General features: G+C 36.9%; 1 protein-coding gene across 1 annotated transcript in view; it reads right to left on the reverse strand.

Moving 5' to 3' along the window:
- The window catches only part of LOC150102604 (tectonin beta-propeller repeat-containing protein 2), a 364,776-nt gene that overhangs the window by 304,013 nt on the left and 40,853 nt on the right, over positions 1-19,910 (reverse strand). Inside the window, exon 2 of the mRNA XM_090398660.1 lies at positions 15,552-15,977. Within this exon, the coding sequence (XP_090254786.1) occupies positions 15,552-15,911 (360 nt within the window). The 5' untranslated portion in view covers positions 15,912-15,977. The remainder of the gene's footprint in view (positions 1-15,551; positions 15,978-19,910) is intronic.

Here is a 19,910-nt window from a genome sequence, read left to right on the forward strand (position 1 = left end):
TGATTGGGATAGGAAAGGTCTGAAGATAAATGGAAGATATTTAATCTATTTACACTTTGCAGATGGCATACTTATGTCCAAGAACTCCAAATTGCTAGCAAAACAGCTGGACTAAAGATAAACCTAAAGACGACCCAAGTTATGTTCAACAGCTATGTCCAACCAGAAATAATAAAAATCAATAATGATGAAATTAAACAAGTAGATCACTACATATACTTAGGACAACAGATATCAATGGAACAAAATATCATGGACAAAATTAAAAGATGCATGATGCTTGAGTGGAAAGCATTTGAAAAATGACATTCAACATTCAAAAGCCAACTACCATTATGCCTGAAAAGAAAAGTTTTAACTAATGGATTCTTCCTATAGTGACATACAACTGTGAAACACGGACACTAAATGCAAAGGAAATTCAAAAATTAAGAACAACACAATTTAGTACGGAAAGAAGTATGCTTGATATGGGCATATTGCTCGAGGACAAGCTCAACGATGGACAAAAGAAGTACTGAACTGGATTCCACAAGAGGAAAAATGACCACAATGCTGACCTAAATCACAGTGGATTGATGATATCATCACATTTGCAGGACATGGACACACACACATGTATATACATATATATATATATATATATATATATACATATACACATACACAGGTATCAATTTGTAGTATTAACTCGGTATTGGGATATGTTCATATTTATATATACTGACTATAACCAAGACTAGAATAACAATTAAATTTATTCAAAACGCAACATGTTTCATCGGATTGTCTGACTTCTTCAGGCGTGGGAACATAGAAAGCAAATAAATACTATAAGAAACATCGTATCACTATACAAACGACTATTATAAAATTCAATTAGTTTTGAACTGTAGCTACAGTCCGTGCTGAAGTTCTATTGTTAAGCAGCTGCGTGCATCTGATTTCACGAGTGTGCCAATATCGGATAGTAGAGCTGAAAGAGTCCAGTAGATTATAGCTGAGGTTATTATTTATGTGATGCGGGTCCATAACAATTTCCTTAGACTCGACTATGCAGCGCTCCACCTCATCACAGAAAATATATGGAGGTTTGAGGTTGTTGTCCAGTTTATCTCATGTTGATGGCCTTCATCATTTGTGTTTACTGGAAACAGTACATGGCTTGACAGGGCACTTGCTCAAGTTCTTTTGTAGGCAATGTTCCCCTGGTGTTCTTCCAGACATAGGAGGATGGATTTTTCAGTTTGGCCATAGTAATGCTTCCCTCAGTCACATGTGATTTTCTACACTCCTGGGAATTGTAGATGGTTGTGAGCTTGTTTGTATTTGCTTAAAATTGATCTTAGTTTACGAGGAGTAGAGAAACAGGTTTTTATGTTGAACTTTCGTAAAATTCTTCTTAGTTTTGTGGAGAGCGAGCTGATATATGGTAAGGAGATATGACCTTTGGGATTGTCTTGTGTTTCTGAGTTGTTTTGATGGCGGCGGTATAGATGCTTATTAATAGTTTTCGACGAGTAGCCATTACTTGTGAAGGTTCTTTGTAGATGTTGTAGTTCATTTTTTAGACCTTCATCATATGACAGTACAGATCTGGCATGATGTGCTAGGGTTGAGATGATACCCACTTTCTGTGCAGGATAGTGATGTGAGGACACATGCAGGTATCTATATGTATGTGTAGATTTTCTAAAGACTGAGATTTTAATAGAATCAGAAGTCTTATTATAACCTTCTATTATTATAAAATTATACTATTATAAAATTCAATTAGTTTTGAACTGTATTATTATTATATTATTATTATTATAATCTTATTATAACCTTCGCCTTTTTTAAATCATTTAAACAAACTTCCACCAAGGTATCAAATTAACAATGGAGGCTGAAGAAAATGGATCTCTTCCCTTCCTGGACGTAAGACTTACTAAGACATCTGATTCTATTAAAATCTCAATCTTTAGAAAATCTACACATACAGATAGATACCTGCATGCGTCCTCACATCACTATCCTTCACAGAAAGTGGGTATCATCTCAATCCTAGCACAGTGTGCCAGATCTGTACTGTCATATGATGAAGGTCTAAAAAATGAACTACAACATCTACAAAGAACCTTCACAAGTAATGGCTACTCGTCGAAAACTATTAATAAGCATCTATACCACCGCCATCAAAACAACTCAGAAACACAAGACAATCCCAAAGGTCATATCTCCTTACGATATATCAGCTCGCTCTCCATGAAACTAAGAAGAATTTTACGAAAGTTCAACATAAAAACCTGTTTCTCTACTCTTCCTAAACTAAGATCGATTTTAAGCAAATACAAACAAGCTCACAACCATCTACAATTCCCAGGAGTGTACAAAATCACATGTGACTGCAGGAAGCAATACTATGGCCAAACTGAAAAATCCATCCTCCTACGTCTGGAAGAACACCAGGGGGACATTGCCTATAAAAGAACTAGAGCAAGTGTCCTGTCAAGCCATGTACTGTTTTCAGTAAACAAATGATGAAGGCCGTCAACATGAGATAAACTGGATAACCTCAAACCTCCATATATGCCGTGACGAGGTGGAGCGCTGCATAGTCAAGTCTAAGGAAATTGTTATGGACCCGCATCACATAAATAATAACCTCAGCTATAATCTACCGGACTCTTTCAGCTCTGCTATCCGATATCGGCACACTTGTGAAATCAGATGCACGCAGCTGCTTAACAATAGAACTTCAACACGGACTGTAGCTACAGTTCAAAACTAATTGAAATTTATAATAGTTGTTTGCATAGTGACACAATGTTTCTTATAGTGTTTATTTGTTTTCTATGTTCCCACGCCTGAAGAAGTCAGACAATCCGATGAAACATGTTGCATTTTGAATAAATTTAATTGTTATTCTAGTCTTGGTTATAGTCAGTATATATAAATATGAATATATACAGGCATGTGTATATATGAGGGCAGTCTGAAAAGTTCTCGGCCTCAACCATAGATAGCAACACTATCGGCAAGATTTTATTTTTTCTAAGTTTGTACATCTATCATAAGCATCCATATGAAATTGCAAATCATTCTATCGAGTAGTTTGTTTTATATAGCTGTCTGAAGCAAAAGTGTTGTCTGTATTCCTTGAACCGGATAAAATTGAGTATCATGCGCAGTTATAAAATTCTTAGTAAAAGAAGGTTTAACGCCAAAAGAAATTCTTTCGAAGTTCATAAAAGTTTATGAGCACTCTTCTCCTTCATTTTCGACAATTAAGAAATGGGCTGCCAAGTTTAAATGTGGTCGTACTAGCCTTGAAGATGATCCACGTGAAGGAAGTGTAACAACACCAGAAATCATTGATCGAGTGCACGATATGGTATTGGATGAAATTCAAAGTGCATGAAATTACTGAGACTATAGGCATTTCAAAAGAATGTGTAGGATATATTTTGCATGAAGAATTGCAAATGAAAAAGCTTTGTGCAAGATGGGTACTGCGCTCGCTCACAGCAGATCAAAAATGCACTCGCATGAAAATCTTTGAACAGTGCTTTGAGTGTTATAACAAGAATGATTTTGTGCATCGATTTATTACTATGGATGAGACTTGGATTTACTATTACACACCAGAATCCAAACAGCAGTCAAAACAGTGGACAGAAGCCAGCTGTTCAGTGCTAAAGAAGACAAAGTCGGTTCCATCAGCAGGAAAGGTCATGGCATTGGTGTTTTGGGATGCTAAAGGCATTTTGTTTATTAATTATCTTCAAAAGGGTAAAACAATAACCGGGGAATATTATTCCGATCTTTTAACCAGACTAGATGAAAAAATTTGTGAGAAAAGACCTGGTTTGCAGAAGAAAAAATAATCTTTCATCAGGACAATGCACCTGCCCACAAAGGCGTTTTGGCAATGGGAAAATTAAGGGATCTGCACTATAAATTGTTGGAACATCCACCATATTCTCCAAATTTGGCTCCCTTTGACTTCTATTTCTTCACAAAACTAAAACTCTTCCTCACTGGTCAGCATTTTTCTTCAAATCAAGAGGTGATTGCAGCTGGAGAGAGGTATTTTGCAGATCTTACTGAGAACCACAACAGGGATGGGATAAAGGCACTGGAGCATCGCTGGAATAAACGTATCAGTCTTAAGAGAGATTATGTTGAAAAATGAAAATAATTTTGAAATTATAAATTTGTTTTTTCATTTTTAGGCCTTGAACTTTTCAGACCACCCTCGTATGTATATATGTATATACACAGTCTTGTCATAAATACTGTTACAACTTCTGCACACTCCTGTGCTGGCCACATAATTGCATGACACCATTAACAGCACCACAAGTTCTGTTAGTGGTGCTGTGTGCAGCCAACATTAGAGAGAGTTGTCCAGTTATATGGGTTAATATGTAGTAGGGAGATTATGACAATTATGTAGCTGTAACAGCACTTCACAAAGTTAGAATACAACTATTTGTTTTCTTCAACATGCTAAAAACACTCAGGATCTAGGATGTTTGTATATTGGTGTATTAACTGTTATAACAATACAGAAGATGTATCTGACCACCAAAGAAGAGGTTGACCATGCTGTGTTAGGACAACAGCTTGTGAGGGGTGTGAAACCACATCTCCACCATAATCCTGTGAGAATGCAGAAAGTGATGTCACAAGAGATGAACATTTTGCAGAGAATGATGTCATATGCACTAAACTGATGACCTGAGGGTGAGAGCCAATCATCATCATTCTACTGGACACTTCCTAACATCGCATCCAGCAAAGGATCACATCCAAACCATTGGCAGTAAAGGTTGGTCAATTGGTAGAGCCTCTGCTACTAATGGCTCATGCAAAAAGTTAAGCAAGTTTGAGCACAGTTAGTAGTTGGAAGGGGTTCAATCGTTCGATGCTATTGGCACACTCTCCCTCGATGAGTCTTTGGACTCCCTGGAGGTGTCTAATAATAATAATAATCACAACTTATGTGGCAGTGGGTGATAAAATCAAAGGCACTTCTCCAGCAGTATATGAACAACAGAGATATTCTCTTCACAGATGAGATTTTCACCATTGAAGAGTCATTTAACTGCCAAAACGATATGCCCTGGATGGTTGCACAGCACGTGTCATAGCACCTAGGATTCCAATAGGTCATCATGATGTGTCAGTAATGGTTTGGTAGCGTGATGTTTTTTTTGGGGGGGGGGATTGCATTTCTGTGAGAAACGGATCAGCCAAAGTGTATGAAAATACTGTGCTGGAATCTGTATTATAGGTTAAAGCACAGGTCCCTGAACAACACCTTGTTTCCTCTACCTACCATGAAACAAGATGTTGTTCAGGGGCTGTACCACAGGTTCCAGTACGGTGTCTTTATACACTTTGGCTAATCCCTTTCTTGCAGAAATGCAACTTGGGCACACACACATACACTGATATCAATCCCACCCACCAAACCAGCAGGCAGTGGATCATTGAACACCCTGCTTCACAGTAGGCAGTGGACTTTCCATTGGCCCAATATTAGACCATTCACACAAGGCAAGGACCACACAACAGTGGTTAGAGGAGAATGTGCCTGACCATATATCATCTTCTGTTTGGCCATCTGGAAATCCCAATCTGAATCCATGGGACTTCAAACAATTTGAAGTCCCATGGATTTTGAGACTTCGAGTTTGAGAGAGTAGCCTGCAAGAAATGACACCCTAGCATCACCAGCCTAAATGTGGATTTTGAGCAAGCAGTGACAGCGTTTCCATTGGATGGTGTGCATATAACCATTGATATGTTGGCCTCACAGATTTCAGGAATGTGTGAAGGCAAAAGGGGAACATTTCGAACATTGAGTGCTGCTATATGCACAATATACATGTGGTTTGTATGTGGTGAAAGCTGTAAATGATTTCCTGATAGATTAAAGATTTATGCACTGTTCAAGTTGTAACAGTATTTTATATTTCATCATGTCACATACACACTAAGAAGGAGTAATCAATTATTGTTATCATTATCATATCAACCTCCATGGAGTCAACAGACATATTTATCATACTATAACGTCAACAAACTTTTCAGCATTCACAGTACATTCTGGTAATGTATTCCAATCACACCCAATCCTCCATCTAAAAAAAAAAAAAAAAAAAAAACTACTCCTTGCACCTTCCAGGGATAGTCTCATGTTCATCCCCTCTCACCTTCTACTCTTTTTATAATCCTTCTCTGTATTAATCTGATAAAATCCCCTTGCTAACTTACATGTTTTTATCATATCGCCTCTTTTCTGCCTATTCACCAAACACTGCAATTTACATTCCGTCAACCTCTCTCTTTCTCCATAACAAATATTCCAGAGTCCTGATACTGTCTTTTTTCTCTTCTCTACACTTTCTCCAATGTTTCCATATCACATTGAAAACTAGGTGACCAAATCTGAGCACAATAGTACAAGTGTGGTCTGACCATTGCTTTACACAGTGATAACATTATCCTTATTCCTACTTGTCAATGCATTTCTTATCATTGTAGCAATGCAATATGCAGTCTTTTCAACACTTGCAATGTGGCCTCTAAACTTCAGTCTCCTATCAACCATCACCTCCAGATCTTGAATCTCATCCACTTCTCACACCAGCATAGTTCCACTAATATAGTACATGACCTTATATCTCTGCACTCTAAAGTACAGCACATTGCATTTAATAATATTAAAAGTACAACCACACTTTCCAAATTGAATGTCTATTTGAATTTTGCTGAAGGGAATTAACATCAGCAGCATTCCTTATTAATTCTCTCCAATTTTGTATTTTATGTCATAAATTCCTATGTCAGCAAACAATTGAAAATACCTAATCAGTCCCCATAAATATCATTAAGAAATAAGTTAGAGAGCAGAAGTCCAAGAACAGAACCCTGAGGCACAACACTGGTTACCATCCTTTTCTGAGAATTGTCATATCATATACAGCGTGCTGGCATCATTCAAACAGCCAGTCTTCAATTCATCTAGCAAAGCTGTTATCCATTCTCATCTTGTACAGCTAGTATATCAACTGTTATGTAATCTATCAAATGCTTTTGCAAAGTCCAAGAATATCCCTGCATATGAATCTCCCTTATTCAATACATTAATCACCTTGTCATAAAATGCAAATAGCCTGCTAAGGCAATACCATTCCTTCTCAAATCCTTGCTGACCATCATAGATTCCTATGTCCATCAAACCAATCCTGTATTTTATTCTTACCCAACTTGTCCAACACCTTGACCATAACTACAGATATACAGACTAGTCTATAATTGAAATTTCTATCCTAAAACCATGCTCGTAGAGTGATACTATTTTGCCATCTTTCTATTCTGTATAAAAAGTTCATCCACTCAGGATGAACATGAGATAACTTAGGAACCTTTCGTGCTACCAGACTTTCATTAAATAACCAGTGTCACGAGCATAGCTAACTGTTTTTATTACACAAGGCTTTTGATAGATTACCGCATGATAAGCTGATAGTCAAAATAGAGTGGATGGGGTTGGATATCAGATTGGTGCATTGGATTGGAGACTGGCTATCTGATAGGTATCAACCAGTTGTGTATTGGGGAGCGATATCCAGGAAAAGGAAAGTTACTAGTGGTGTGCCTCGGGGGTCTGTTTTAGGGCCATTGTTGTTTAACTTGTATATTAATCATATCGGTGAAGATTTGGATGGAGATATTCAGTTGTTTGCAGATGATGCAAAGTTGGGACAAACCATGAAGAGTAGAGAAGATGTTGTGGCCTTACAAGAAGACTTGAATAAATTGAGTGATTGAGCATGGGAATGGGGATGCGAGTTCAATGTTGCAAAATGTAAGGCTTTAAAATGGAAAACAAAAATGGGATGCAGAATTTATGCTTAGTGAGGTAATATTGTCGGAAGTGGAGGAAATAAGAGATCCCAGGGGTGATAGTGGATAAGGATTTGAAATTTAGGGGACATATAGTCAAAACTGTGAAGACAACCCAATTGCTTCTGGGAATGATGCAGAGGATACTGACTTGTAGAAGTAAGGAGATTCTTGTTCCATTGTATAAGGCTTTGATTAGGCCACACATAGATTATTGTGCCCAGATTTGGTCACCTGGTTTTCAGAAGGATGAGGAGATGCCGGAAAGTATCAGAGGAGACTGACTAAGGTAGTTTCTAACCTTTGAAATGTTGAGTATGAGGAAAGATTGAGAAGATGCAACTTGCAGAGTCTGGTGGACAAGAGGAAGAGGAGAGATATGATACAGACCTACAAGTTATTAAGAGATTGTTATAGGATCAATGCTGGAGAGGGTCTACAGAAAATAGTGGGAGATCTGGGGAGAACCAGAGGTCATCTCTGGAAGCTATATAAGGAGGGTGTGAGTAGGGGAGTGAGAAGCAGGTTTTTTTCATGCAGAGTTGTGAATGATTGGAATGCCTTGCCTGAGAGTGTTTGTCTGCAGAGAATTTGAGTGTGTTTAAAGCACGGTGTGATGAGCTGTGTGTGTGTGTGTATTTTAAAAGGACTTCCTAGATGAGTCTTTGACTCCATGAGGTCTTGGGTAATAATAATAATAATTCCTTAAAGATATGTGGTGATGTGTCATCTTTCTCATAGTCTTATTAACATATAACAAAATCAACACCTAATACAATTTTGATTCTTTCACCTCTAATTCCCCCTAAGACAGGCTTCCCTTCTACATGTTGTACAGCATCATTTACATCAGCATATACCGTAATAAAGTACTCATCACACAATGCTGCTACACTCCTAGCCATGGTCACTTTGCTATCATAACTATCTACAAGTGTCACACTTCCATAATTATACTTCATTTTGCTTGTCATATAGATAAAGAATTCCCCTGAGTCATGTTTAGCCTGGCTGGCCAATCTACTCTCATATACTGCACTTTTTTCTTTGTTAACCATGCTTGCCAACTTTCTAGTTTGCATCTTATATTCCTCATTTATCTTATCACTACTGAACATCTCGTACTACCCAGTCCATAACATCTTCTTTTCCACTACTACCCTGATTTTGATGTACATTCATTACACTACTAATTTATTTATTTGCTTAACTCTTTGGTATAAAAAAGATTTTTCAGTTAGTCAGAAAGTAAATTACACTTATCAAGAAATTATATTCTTGTTTAATCCTTTATACAAGATGAAGCAAACAAAGTTGGTGCACGAAGTATCTTCATGTCTAGGCTATCTATTTGTATATAGAGGCTGATGACTTACCATCAATTGCCTTAGTACATCATAATGCAAAGCTCACTTCCTTTCAGATATGCATATTAATATGCATTATGAAGGGCCACTATCCAGACTGATTTTGACATTTATTGAAGTCTCATCAGTGGGAGCATTTTATGCATATTCATATTCCATATATAAATAGTAATCTTTTTACAACTTGTATATGGAAAATATATAAATTCTGCATTAATTCAACCTTAGTTAGCTTCCACTGATGAGACCCCAACCAAGTCAAAACTGCTATGGATGGTGGCCAGTCAAAACCAGCTGCTACCCAGTTTTGATACAACTGTATCAAAAACTTGAATGCTTACAGAGTCCTCTCTGGGAAGCTATTTTAGGACTTTAGGATTCTGCAATCAATCTTTTGCTCATTTTACTGTTGCTGTGCACAATAGTTGTTTATTGGGTGTGCTCCTTGTTAATAAATGCCTTTCTTGAAATATTATTTTTCAATGTATTTTATGAGCCTCTTAGCTCAGTTAGTAATGACAATGCCTTTTCTTAATTCTTGGGTTCAAATCCCATTTAAGATATGAACAACCTTTATAACAGCTTTTCAACAGAAGCTGAGTCAGCTGGTCTCATATACAGAGATAGTGGGGATTTTACTTCAAGTAACTCAGATATTGCATCACAAAAAAAACATATCAGTAAGCCAGAAGAACAGACATGATTAATAGGCAATACACTGTCTCCACAGCCAGTGTTGTTTAATTAATTCCAAACAACATCTGTTTCACTCCATTAAGCAAAAATAAGATTAATCATAACCAATACTGTAATTTACATATACACAGTCAGTTATTATTATTATTATTATGTGACACCTCCAGGGAGTCCAAAGACTCATTGAGGGAGAGTGTGCCAACAGCATCGAACGATTGATCTCCTTCCAACTACTAACCATGCTCAAACTAGCTTAACTTTTTTTTTCGTGAACCATTAGTAGCAGAGTCTCTACCAATCAACCACTGGCTATCATCAATTTTTCATCAATTTATCGATCAATCGATTAATGATCAATAAGAAAGGTATCAATAATACAGTACTGTAGTAGGATATGTACTATTATTCTGAAATTTTTTGCACATGAGTCTAACTTATCCCACAAATATTATTTTAGTATGCATATCAAAAAAGATAGTCAAAATACATAATTTCATCAAACCCTTAGATGAACTGTTTACACAGCAAGTTTGAACTGTATTATTATTATTATTATACAAAAAGCTCTACAGAGTGCAAAGACTCACAGGAGGTTCATAGCACACTATATCTATCATATCTCTTCTTAATGCCATTACCATCTTGATTATGTTTACATATCAATAATTATACAGATGCAAAGTTTCCATTGAAATTGAAATAATGTGCATACAAAACATAAATTAATTGACATATTTCATCCATATGACCATTTTGATTGTTAAACCTCATTTACGAACAAAGTATTCATGACCATCTGTGGTAATCCATTCCCCTCATTTTTTTATTATTATTATTATTATTATTATTATTATTATTATTATTATTATTACGGGTATCTCCATGGAGTCAGTAGACTCATCGCGGGAGACCCAAGCTAGCAAAACAATATCTGTCATATCTCTTCTTGAATTCATTTACAGATGAAGAGCTCACAACAAAGTCAGGCAATGAATTCCACTCATTCACCACCCTCCAGGCAAAAAACCTTGTTCTGACACCTTTGTTAACCACACTCTTCTTTAATTTCCAGAGATGACCTCTTGTTCTTCCATCACTATCACACAGCTGAAACATTTCCCCTGCATCAATCCTATAAAAACCTTTTAGTAATTTGAATGTTTCTATCATATCCCCTCTTCTTCGCCTATCAACCAATCTCTGCAATCCACAAGCTCTCAATCTATCAATGTAGGGAGCATTTTTTATATCACTCACCAACTTGGTCACTCTTCTCTGAACCCTCTCCACAGCCTCCTCATCTCCAAGGAATCCAGGTGACCAGACCTGAGCACAGTAATCCAAATGTGGAAGTATCAATGCTTTATAAAGGGGAATAATAACCTCTTTATCTCTGGATGTCAGTGTGTTCCTCAACAACCAAGTAATCCTATGTGCAATCTTGGACACCTTAGCAATGTGTCCTCTGAACTTCATCTCCCTATCTACCAATACCCCTAAGTCCCTAGCCTCATCAATCTCTTGGAGTACCTTTCCATCTATGTAGTACACAGCTGGTAATCTTTTAATCCCAAAATGCAAGACTTTACACTTTTCCACATTGAACTGACATCCATTTTCTTTTGCCCATTTTACCAGCTTATTTAAATCCTCCTGCAAACTTTCAACATCAGCTTGATTTTTTATTGCACTACACAACTTTGCATCATCAGCAAACAACTGAATATCTCCCTTTAAGCCGTTTCCTATATCATTTATATACAAATTAAACAACATTGGCCCAAGCACAGAGCCCTGAGGCACACCACTGGTCACCTGCCTCATTCTGGACTCGGCTCCTCCATACACCACCTTATGGTATCTCTCCCTGAGCCATTCTCCTATCCATATCACCAATTTAATATCCATTCCCATCTGCTCCAATTTGCGTAACAGTGTTCTATGGGGTATCCTGTCAAAAGCCTTAGCAAAATCCAGAAGTACCACTGTGTAGCCAGTTCCTTTGTCCAACTCTGATGTTATTCTATTATGGATAGTTAATAGATTGCTAAGGCAGGATCTACCTTTAACAAAACCATGTTGGCCTCTATAGAGTATCATATCCTGATCCACCCATTCTTGAATTTTGTCTTTAACCAACTTTTCCAATACTTTTACCACTACTCCTGAGATGGTGATTGGTCTGTAATTCAATACTGCAGTTTTAGAGCCACCCTTATGCAAAGGAACCACTTTGCCTAACTTCCACTCCCTAGGGACCATACCAGAGTTCAAACTTAAATTAAATATCCAATAAATATTTGCTGCTCAACAAGCAAGAAAATCTATAATAAAGTCCAAAATCTTTGTACATTCTTGGACAGCACAGACCAATATCCCAGCTAATGCTATAGATATATTTACATTATGATGCTGCAATATCCTAAGCATCTCCAGTTCACCTCACTCTATTCTTCTCACTGTACATCACTTTTATTGGCTACTGCCCTCCCAGTTTGCATCACCTGCAAACAACTAGATATTTTCCTTCAGATCATATTATCTATATCATTAATGTGCAAATCAAATAGCAATGATCCAAGTACAAAGTCTAGTGGCACACCACTGGTCATCTGCTTCTCTTGGATTCCATTCTGCATCTCCTATTCCTGGATATCTGTCATTTTCTATTCCTCTGATCCCTGTCCATATCCATTCCCATCTTCTCCAATACATATAAGAGTTCCATGCAAGTATCCTATCAAATACATCTGTAGTGAATCATGATGTGGATGTTTCCTTATTCCCACAGTTTTATTGAAAAAAAAACAGTGAATAAATTACAAAGCAAGATCTACTCTTCACAAAGCCATGTTTACCCCCCCCACATACACACACAGAGTATCATATTCCCATCTACTCATTTCTGAATTCTGCCTTTAAACTCCACTCTTGAGATACTAACTGGTCTATAATTTGCAATCTCTACTGGTACCTCCTTTATACAACATAACTATTTTGCATCTTTCCTCATTCCACTCACATGGGACCTTACCAGAGTTGAAACAAATGAAACAGTCCAGTGAGAGGTGCTGCCAATCCTTTGCACATTCTTATATAACACAGACCAATATCCCATCTAACCCTGTGAATGTATTCACATTATGATTCTGCAATATCCTATTCATCTCCAGTTTGGCTACCTCTATTCTTCTCACATCAATCCCTGTTGCATCTGTTACTCCAGTATCTCCAACCAAAACACTCTTGTAAAGTGATCACTCAGTAATTCAATTATTCTCACTACTTCAATCATATCCTACTATCAACATTCATCAAAATCATCCCTTTAGCCTGCTTGACTAATTTCTTCTCATAAGCTGGTTTGACCATGCTACTCAATCACTCTGGACTGTGCTTTGTAATGTTTATGATTCTGTTGAACATATTTCTCCTAATATGCCCTAAATAACATTTTTTTTTTTACAGCTCCTGTCCTGTTTAATAATACCACTCATAAATGTAACTCCCACATGATTTATCCTCCAGTCCTAGGCATGTAGTCTGATACTACACCTCTTGACATTCCCCATGCAAGTGTCAACATCCTTTCTTTGTAGTTTCTTATGCTATGGCACTGCTCCAAACTGTCTCCTAAGTTTCTTGTAACCAGCTCTTAGATCCAAATATATTCCCTCCTTAAACAAAAACCTCACATCCTTAGCCAGCTTGCAGATCAAGAATGCTCACTCCAGAGGACAAGAGGCAAAATGGCTAACTTGGTTAAGAACAAATCCTCTGAAGTTATCGTCAGATGCAGTACTCTCAAACTCCAAATCCTCATCAGATGCTATTTCAGGTAATTATCTCTTAATAACTGCACAAATTCCATTTCCTTCCCATCCTTCAAACATGTGACCATAACAATTATTAGTGCTGTGTTCACTGAGCTAATACACTGATATATGGCCTTTACATCTTCCTCTGCAACTTCTGGTTGATAGCACTGGCACATGTGAATAGGTGCAAATTTTGTCCTGTTGGCTTCTATCTCACACCACCACCATGCAGCTTCAAATGCACTGCCTCCTATATTGTTCCTTTCTGGTGAATTTCTACCCTAACTGCAGTTCTGTCATCCAGCAATCCTCCTTCCATCCTATCCTTCCTGAAAATACAATAACTATACCATCCTTTGTGAAATGAACTAGATTTCCCTGTTGCCAATAAATTTTAGTCAAGTATAACTAACCAATATCAAAAACTCTTCACCATTATTTGTGATGCTTCTGTTATTAGTGTACATGATATGCACCCAAATCTACTCTGACATCTTGTAATGAATCTCATTCAAATATAAGACCTGAGAAACTATGTTCAGCAATTTTTGATCATTCCTGTTCTTATACTCACTTGCCTAAAGGGAACATGCACAATCCTCAACATCTGCAAATTATATCTTTCACAAGCACAATGTTTACTGTTTGTAGGAGGCTCGATTTCAAAAATCATGGTTCTCTTCTGAAGAAAAGCTACAAGGAGACGAAGCTTTAAATAAATTTGCTCTTTCACCCCTTGTTTTTTTTACCATACTCTTATAGCAATCCTTTAGCTCTGCTCTTTTCCTCCACTTTATGCATAATTCCTTCCCTAATTGAAAAGTCTTTATCATATCACTTCTTCTACAACTATTCACCCAAATCCGAAATTTACATTTCCTAACCTATTTCCATAACCAACATTCTGGAGTTCTAATATCGCTTAGTCACTCATTGGAAGATCATTTCTAGAGTTTTCTCATCCCCATGGAAACCAGTGACCAAGTCTATTCATAATAATCCAGACAAAGTTTGAATCAAGGTCTCTAAAGTGCTCAACTATATCCTTATCTCTGCTTGTCAGTGTCTTCCATATAACAATAAAATATGCTGTGTAGCCTTTACAAGTGTCTAACAGTAGTAAATATAGATTTGAATCTTATGTGAGATTATTCACCAATGAAAACAAAGTAGGATACAAAATGTGCACAAGAAGCTACAGTAAAAGAATGTAGTGTAGATTTTGCAAATGTGTTTGGTGAGTATAACTTAGATCACCAAACTTATTCATATGAAAATCTGCCAAGTCTGGAGAAGTAAATTAAGTGTTCATCATCCTACTCTCTTCAAAATTATATGTTCCTCAACTTTTACAGATGCTGAACATCAATAATTCATGGTAGCAAAATGGATAGTAGACTGGTGCATATGAAAAGCTGTGCCAGAAGCCACAGTTGAAGCAGACTTCCGAATAAACGAATAAATTTGTGTGTGAGAGAGAGAGAACAAAAACGTTTCTCTATCCAGTAAGTAGAACTTTCCAATTAACAGTGTAACTATTTTTGAACCAACATTTTCTGAATAGTGGATTCGACAATGCAGATATGAAATTCCCATTACATTCTCCAAATGCTGAACAGATTATAAGCAGACTTGTAAATATGATACTTTCTATACCATATTTACACCATTTTAGGGGTTGAACTGACATTAAAAATAAATTAAATAAATAAACAATACAGATTAAAACATATAAATACTATATTTAAAACAGAAATTTGCAACTTACTTCATATCTCAATCGCTGCAGAGTATGATAAAGTCTGTTGTACAGGTAAACAATTCCAATATTAGATCCAATAACAAGAAAATCTGGTAATGCATCTATACATGTCAATATTATATCCACTTTAAATACACCTTTCTGGGCTTGAGATGGCAACATCTTCAAAAGTTTCAACATTGGTGCAAATTCCTGTAATACAGGGTAATCTCGAGAGCACGCATTTGTTTTTTCAAAAGGTGTTTTCTCATCATTTTTACTTTTCGCTACACTTTCATCATTTTTTATATTGTGCAGAGAATCACATGATGAAGTGGATATGGGTGATGCTGGTTCCCCGCCTTCTGTGTATTCTCTGTCACTCATTCTTTTTTATTTATGCTTTCTCCATGTCAGTCTCATTTCTGCAGTAGCAAATAAGCACAGGTATATCTAGAAGATTATTAAAAAAAAACAGAACATTTTCAAAAAGAAAAATTATAATTAAAAAAAAAAAGGAAGGAAAAATTTCCAAACCTGATACAATCAATATTTATATTCATGAGTATAGCAGGTGTGAAATCAGAGATTATTGGTAAAAGAGAGAAACTTCAGCTATCTTGACTGAAATGGAATGTGACTAATGAAGCAATATGAAATCTCAATGGCAAATGGATGAAGAGAAATTGGCAATTTAACTGATGGCTTGTTCTTCTCTTCAAGGAATATGCATTTTCCTGTTCCAGTCTTTTTCCATCTTGCAGCTGGTCTCTCTCTCTCTCTTTGTCTCTCCCTTTGATATATATTTATCCACCTCAGCTGGCCTGGTTGGCTGAATGGTTGGCATACCTGCTCTCCAACCAACAGGTCGCATGTTCAAATCCTGCTGCAGGCATAGATGTTTGTGAATGTCTTACCTTGTGTACTACTACAGCCTTTGATATGGCACATTTATGGTTTTAATGGCATGCCATTAAAACCATAAATCATCATGATCATTATCCACTCTTTTGGTAGCCAATATTTTTCCATCCTAAATAGATGCACTTCCAACTTCTATTATTATTATTATTACCCCAAGACCTCATGGAGTCAAAGACTCATCTGGAAGGTATTTTAATCACACACACACACACACACACACACACACACACACACACACACACACACACACACACACACACACATCTCATCATACTGTGTCTTAAACACACTCAAACTCCTTGCAGACACCACACTCTCAGGCAAGGCATTCCAATCATTCACAATTCTGCACGAAAAAAACCTGCCTCTCACTCCCCTACTCACACCCTCTTTATACAGTTTCCAGAGATGACCTCTGGTTCTCCCCTGATCTCCCACTGTTCTCTGTAGAACTTCACCATTGATCTTATAACAACCCCTTACCAACTTGTAGGTCTCTATCATATCTCCCTCCTCTCCACCAGACTCTGCAAATTACATCTTCTCAATCTTTCCTCATACTCAACATTCCAGAGGTCAGAAACTACCTCAGTCAGTCTCCTTTGGACCCTTTTCAACAACTCTTCATCCTTCTGAAAACCCGGTGACCAAATCTGGTCACAGTAGTCAATATGTGGCCTAATCAAAGCCTTATACAATGGAACAAGAATCTCCCTACTTCTACAAGTCAGTGTCCTCCGCATCATTCCCAGAAGCCTTTGTGTTGTCTTCCCAATTTTGGCAATGTGTGCCCGAAATTTTAGATCCTTATCTACTATCACCCCCAGATCTCTTATTTCCTCTACCTCCAACAATATATTCTCACTAAGCATAAATTCTGCATCCCATCTTTGTTTTCCAAATTTTAAAACCTTACACTTTGCAACATTGAACTCACATCCCCATTTCTGTGCCCAATCACTCAATTTATTCAAGTCTTCTTGCAAGGCCACAACATCTTCACTACTCTTTATGGTTCATCCCAACTTTGCATCATCTGCAAACAACTGAATATCTCCATCCAAATCTTTGGATCATTAATATACAAGTTTTTCCTTTTCCTGGATATTGCACCCCCATACACAACTTGTTGATACCTATCAGATAGCCAGTCTCCAATCCAATGCACTAATCTAATATCCAACTCCATCTGCTCTAGTTTGACTGTCAACTTATCGTGAGGTCCTCTATCAAAAGCCTTTGCGAAATCCAAGTATATTACTGTGTATCCTTCTCCTCTGTCCAAGGAAGCAGTCACTTTATTGTAATAAGTAAGTAGATTACTAAAACAATTTTCTATATAACGATTACTATATTCTCGATCTTTTCATTTACATTGTAAATATCTAGCTCTCTTTTGTTTTTATCATCTAATAATAATCATCAAACAATGACACTAGTGGATGGTTATGGTAGTAGGGTGACCATAGCAAATAGTGTAATGGAATTATTTAAGAAGTGCTTTGCAAGTGTATATCATACTGAGCAATACCAAGAAGGGAGGCAAATGACGAAGGGATTAGAGATAAAGAAATCAGAACTATATCTAATTGTAATAAATTTTAATAAGACTGTGGGATTGAATGACGTATCATCACATATTTTCAGAGAATGTGCAAAAGAGTTAACTACATCCTTCATCTGACTGTTTACGTCCTTCATCTGACTGTTTAATTAGAAACTTGAAGTGGAAGGATCCCTAAGGAGAGAAAATAAGTCAAAACAGTGCTACTACACAAGCAAAGTTCTAGGACAAAAGTTTCTTATAGACCAGTTGGTATACCTGCAGTTGCAAATAAGGTATTGGAGAGATTGGTTATGAATAGAATATAGAACTGGGTAGTCAAAGAATTCTCTATGAGATCAACAAAGGTTTTGATGTGGAAGCTTGGGAAAAATCCAGAGACAAGTAACTACTGCAATATATATATGGGTTCTGAGATTGTTTATAGGGAGAGTTTGAAGAAAAATAAATTGTGAAACATAGTAGACAGACAGAAATAATTAGATATGATAGATTTGAGTTGGTATGGGGATTGTACAAAATTGATCCCCCATTCAAGTGCCATCTCCTATGCAGGAGGTACTACTACGAGGGTTGTTTGAAAAGTTTGGTAAAAAAAATAAGTTAAACACATTTTTTTTTTTTTTTTAAAAATCACCTTTATTTCTCAACATAGTCTCCATCAAAGTCTACACATTTGGTCCAGCGAGTTTCCGATTTTTTCACCCCATCTAAAAAGTAGGATTTGTCAAATTGTGCAAAATAGTCATTGACAGCCTTCATGACATCCTCGTTCGAAGAAAATGTTTTCCCACCAAGCCAAATTTTTAAGTTTAGGAACAAGAAGAAGTCATGGGGCCAAGTCTGGAGAATACGGTGGATGTGGAACCAATTAGAACCTCAATTCGTGCAATTTTGCCATTGCGATGGCCAATATGCATGATGGTACATTGTCTAGATGAAAGAACACTTTTTTGTACACCAATCTTGGCCATTTTTTTTCTTCAGTTCTTCTTTTAAAAGATCCAACAATGATGCATAATAGACTCCTGTTATTGTCTTACCCTTTTCCAAATAGTCTATCATAATAATTTCTTGGGAATCCCAAAAAACAGTGACCATCACCTTCCCAGCTGACAAAATGGTCTTCGCTTTTTTTTTCAGTGCTCTTTCAACAGACATTGTCCACTGTTTTGACTGCTGCTTGGACTCAGGTGTGTAGTGGTGGATCCAAGTTTCGTCTACAGTCATGAATCAATGCAAAATATCTTGTGAATTGCGATTAAATATTGCTCTAAACACTGTGTTGAAATATCTTTTCGCATGCATTTTTGATCGACAGTCAACAATTGCGACACCCATCGCGCACACAGCTTTTTCATGTGCAATTTTTTGTGCAGGATATTAAACACCAGTTCAGTTGAGATGCCTACAATCTCAGCAATCTCACGCACTTTCACTCAGCAGTTTTCCACAATGATATACCATGGATTTCGTCAATAATTTCCTTCATTCCTGAACTGCATCTAACTCAGCTTTGATTTGCGTGGCCATCCACTTCTTCAAATAAAAGTGTTTTATCACTACAGGAAACTTGTTTTTCTCCATTTTAATGAAATGTGTGAACAGGGTTGTTTTAAATGTTTGCCAAATGAGAACTGCATGTTGCATGTGGCTAAAATTTTGCCAGGGGTCATGAAAAAGATGATACATGCCGACACTGGTATGAATGAACAAATTGTGTCCCTACTTTTGGAAATTTACCAAACTTTTCAAATAACCCTCGTATGATGTAACTCATGGTTAACTATAGGCATAACGACATGTGGACCCCTATCTCTTCCACATGTTGTTGTATGTATTCATGACTGTAAACCTGAGTGTGTTCACAGGGTCAGTTTTCCTGTTCTGATGGATGA

This window comes from Typopeltis vanoorti, chromosome 10 (assembly GCF_054136105.1).
Source record: "Typopeltis vanoorti isolate ZY-2024b chromosome 10, IOZ_Tvanoo_1.0, whole genome shotgun sequence".
Taxonomy (NCBI): Eukaryota; Metazoa; Arthropoda; class Arachnida; order Uropygi; family Thelyphonidae; genus Typopeltis; species Typopeltis vanoorti.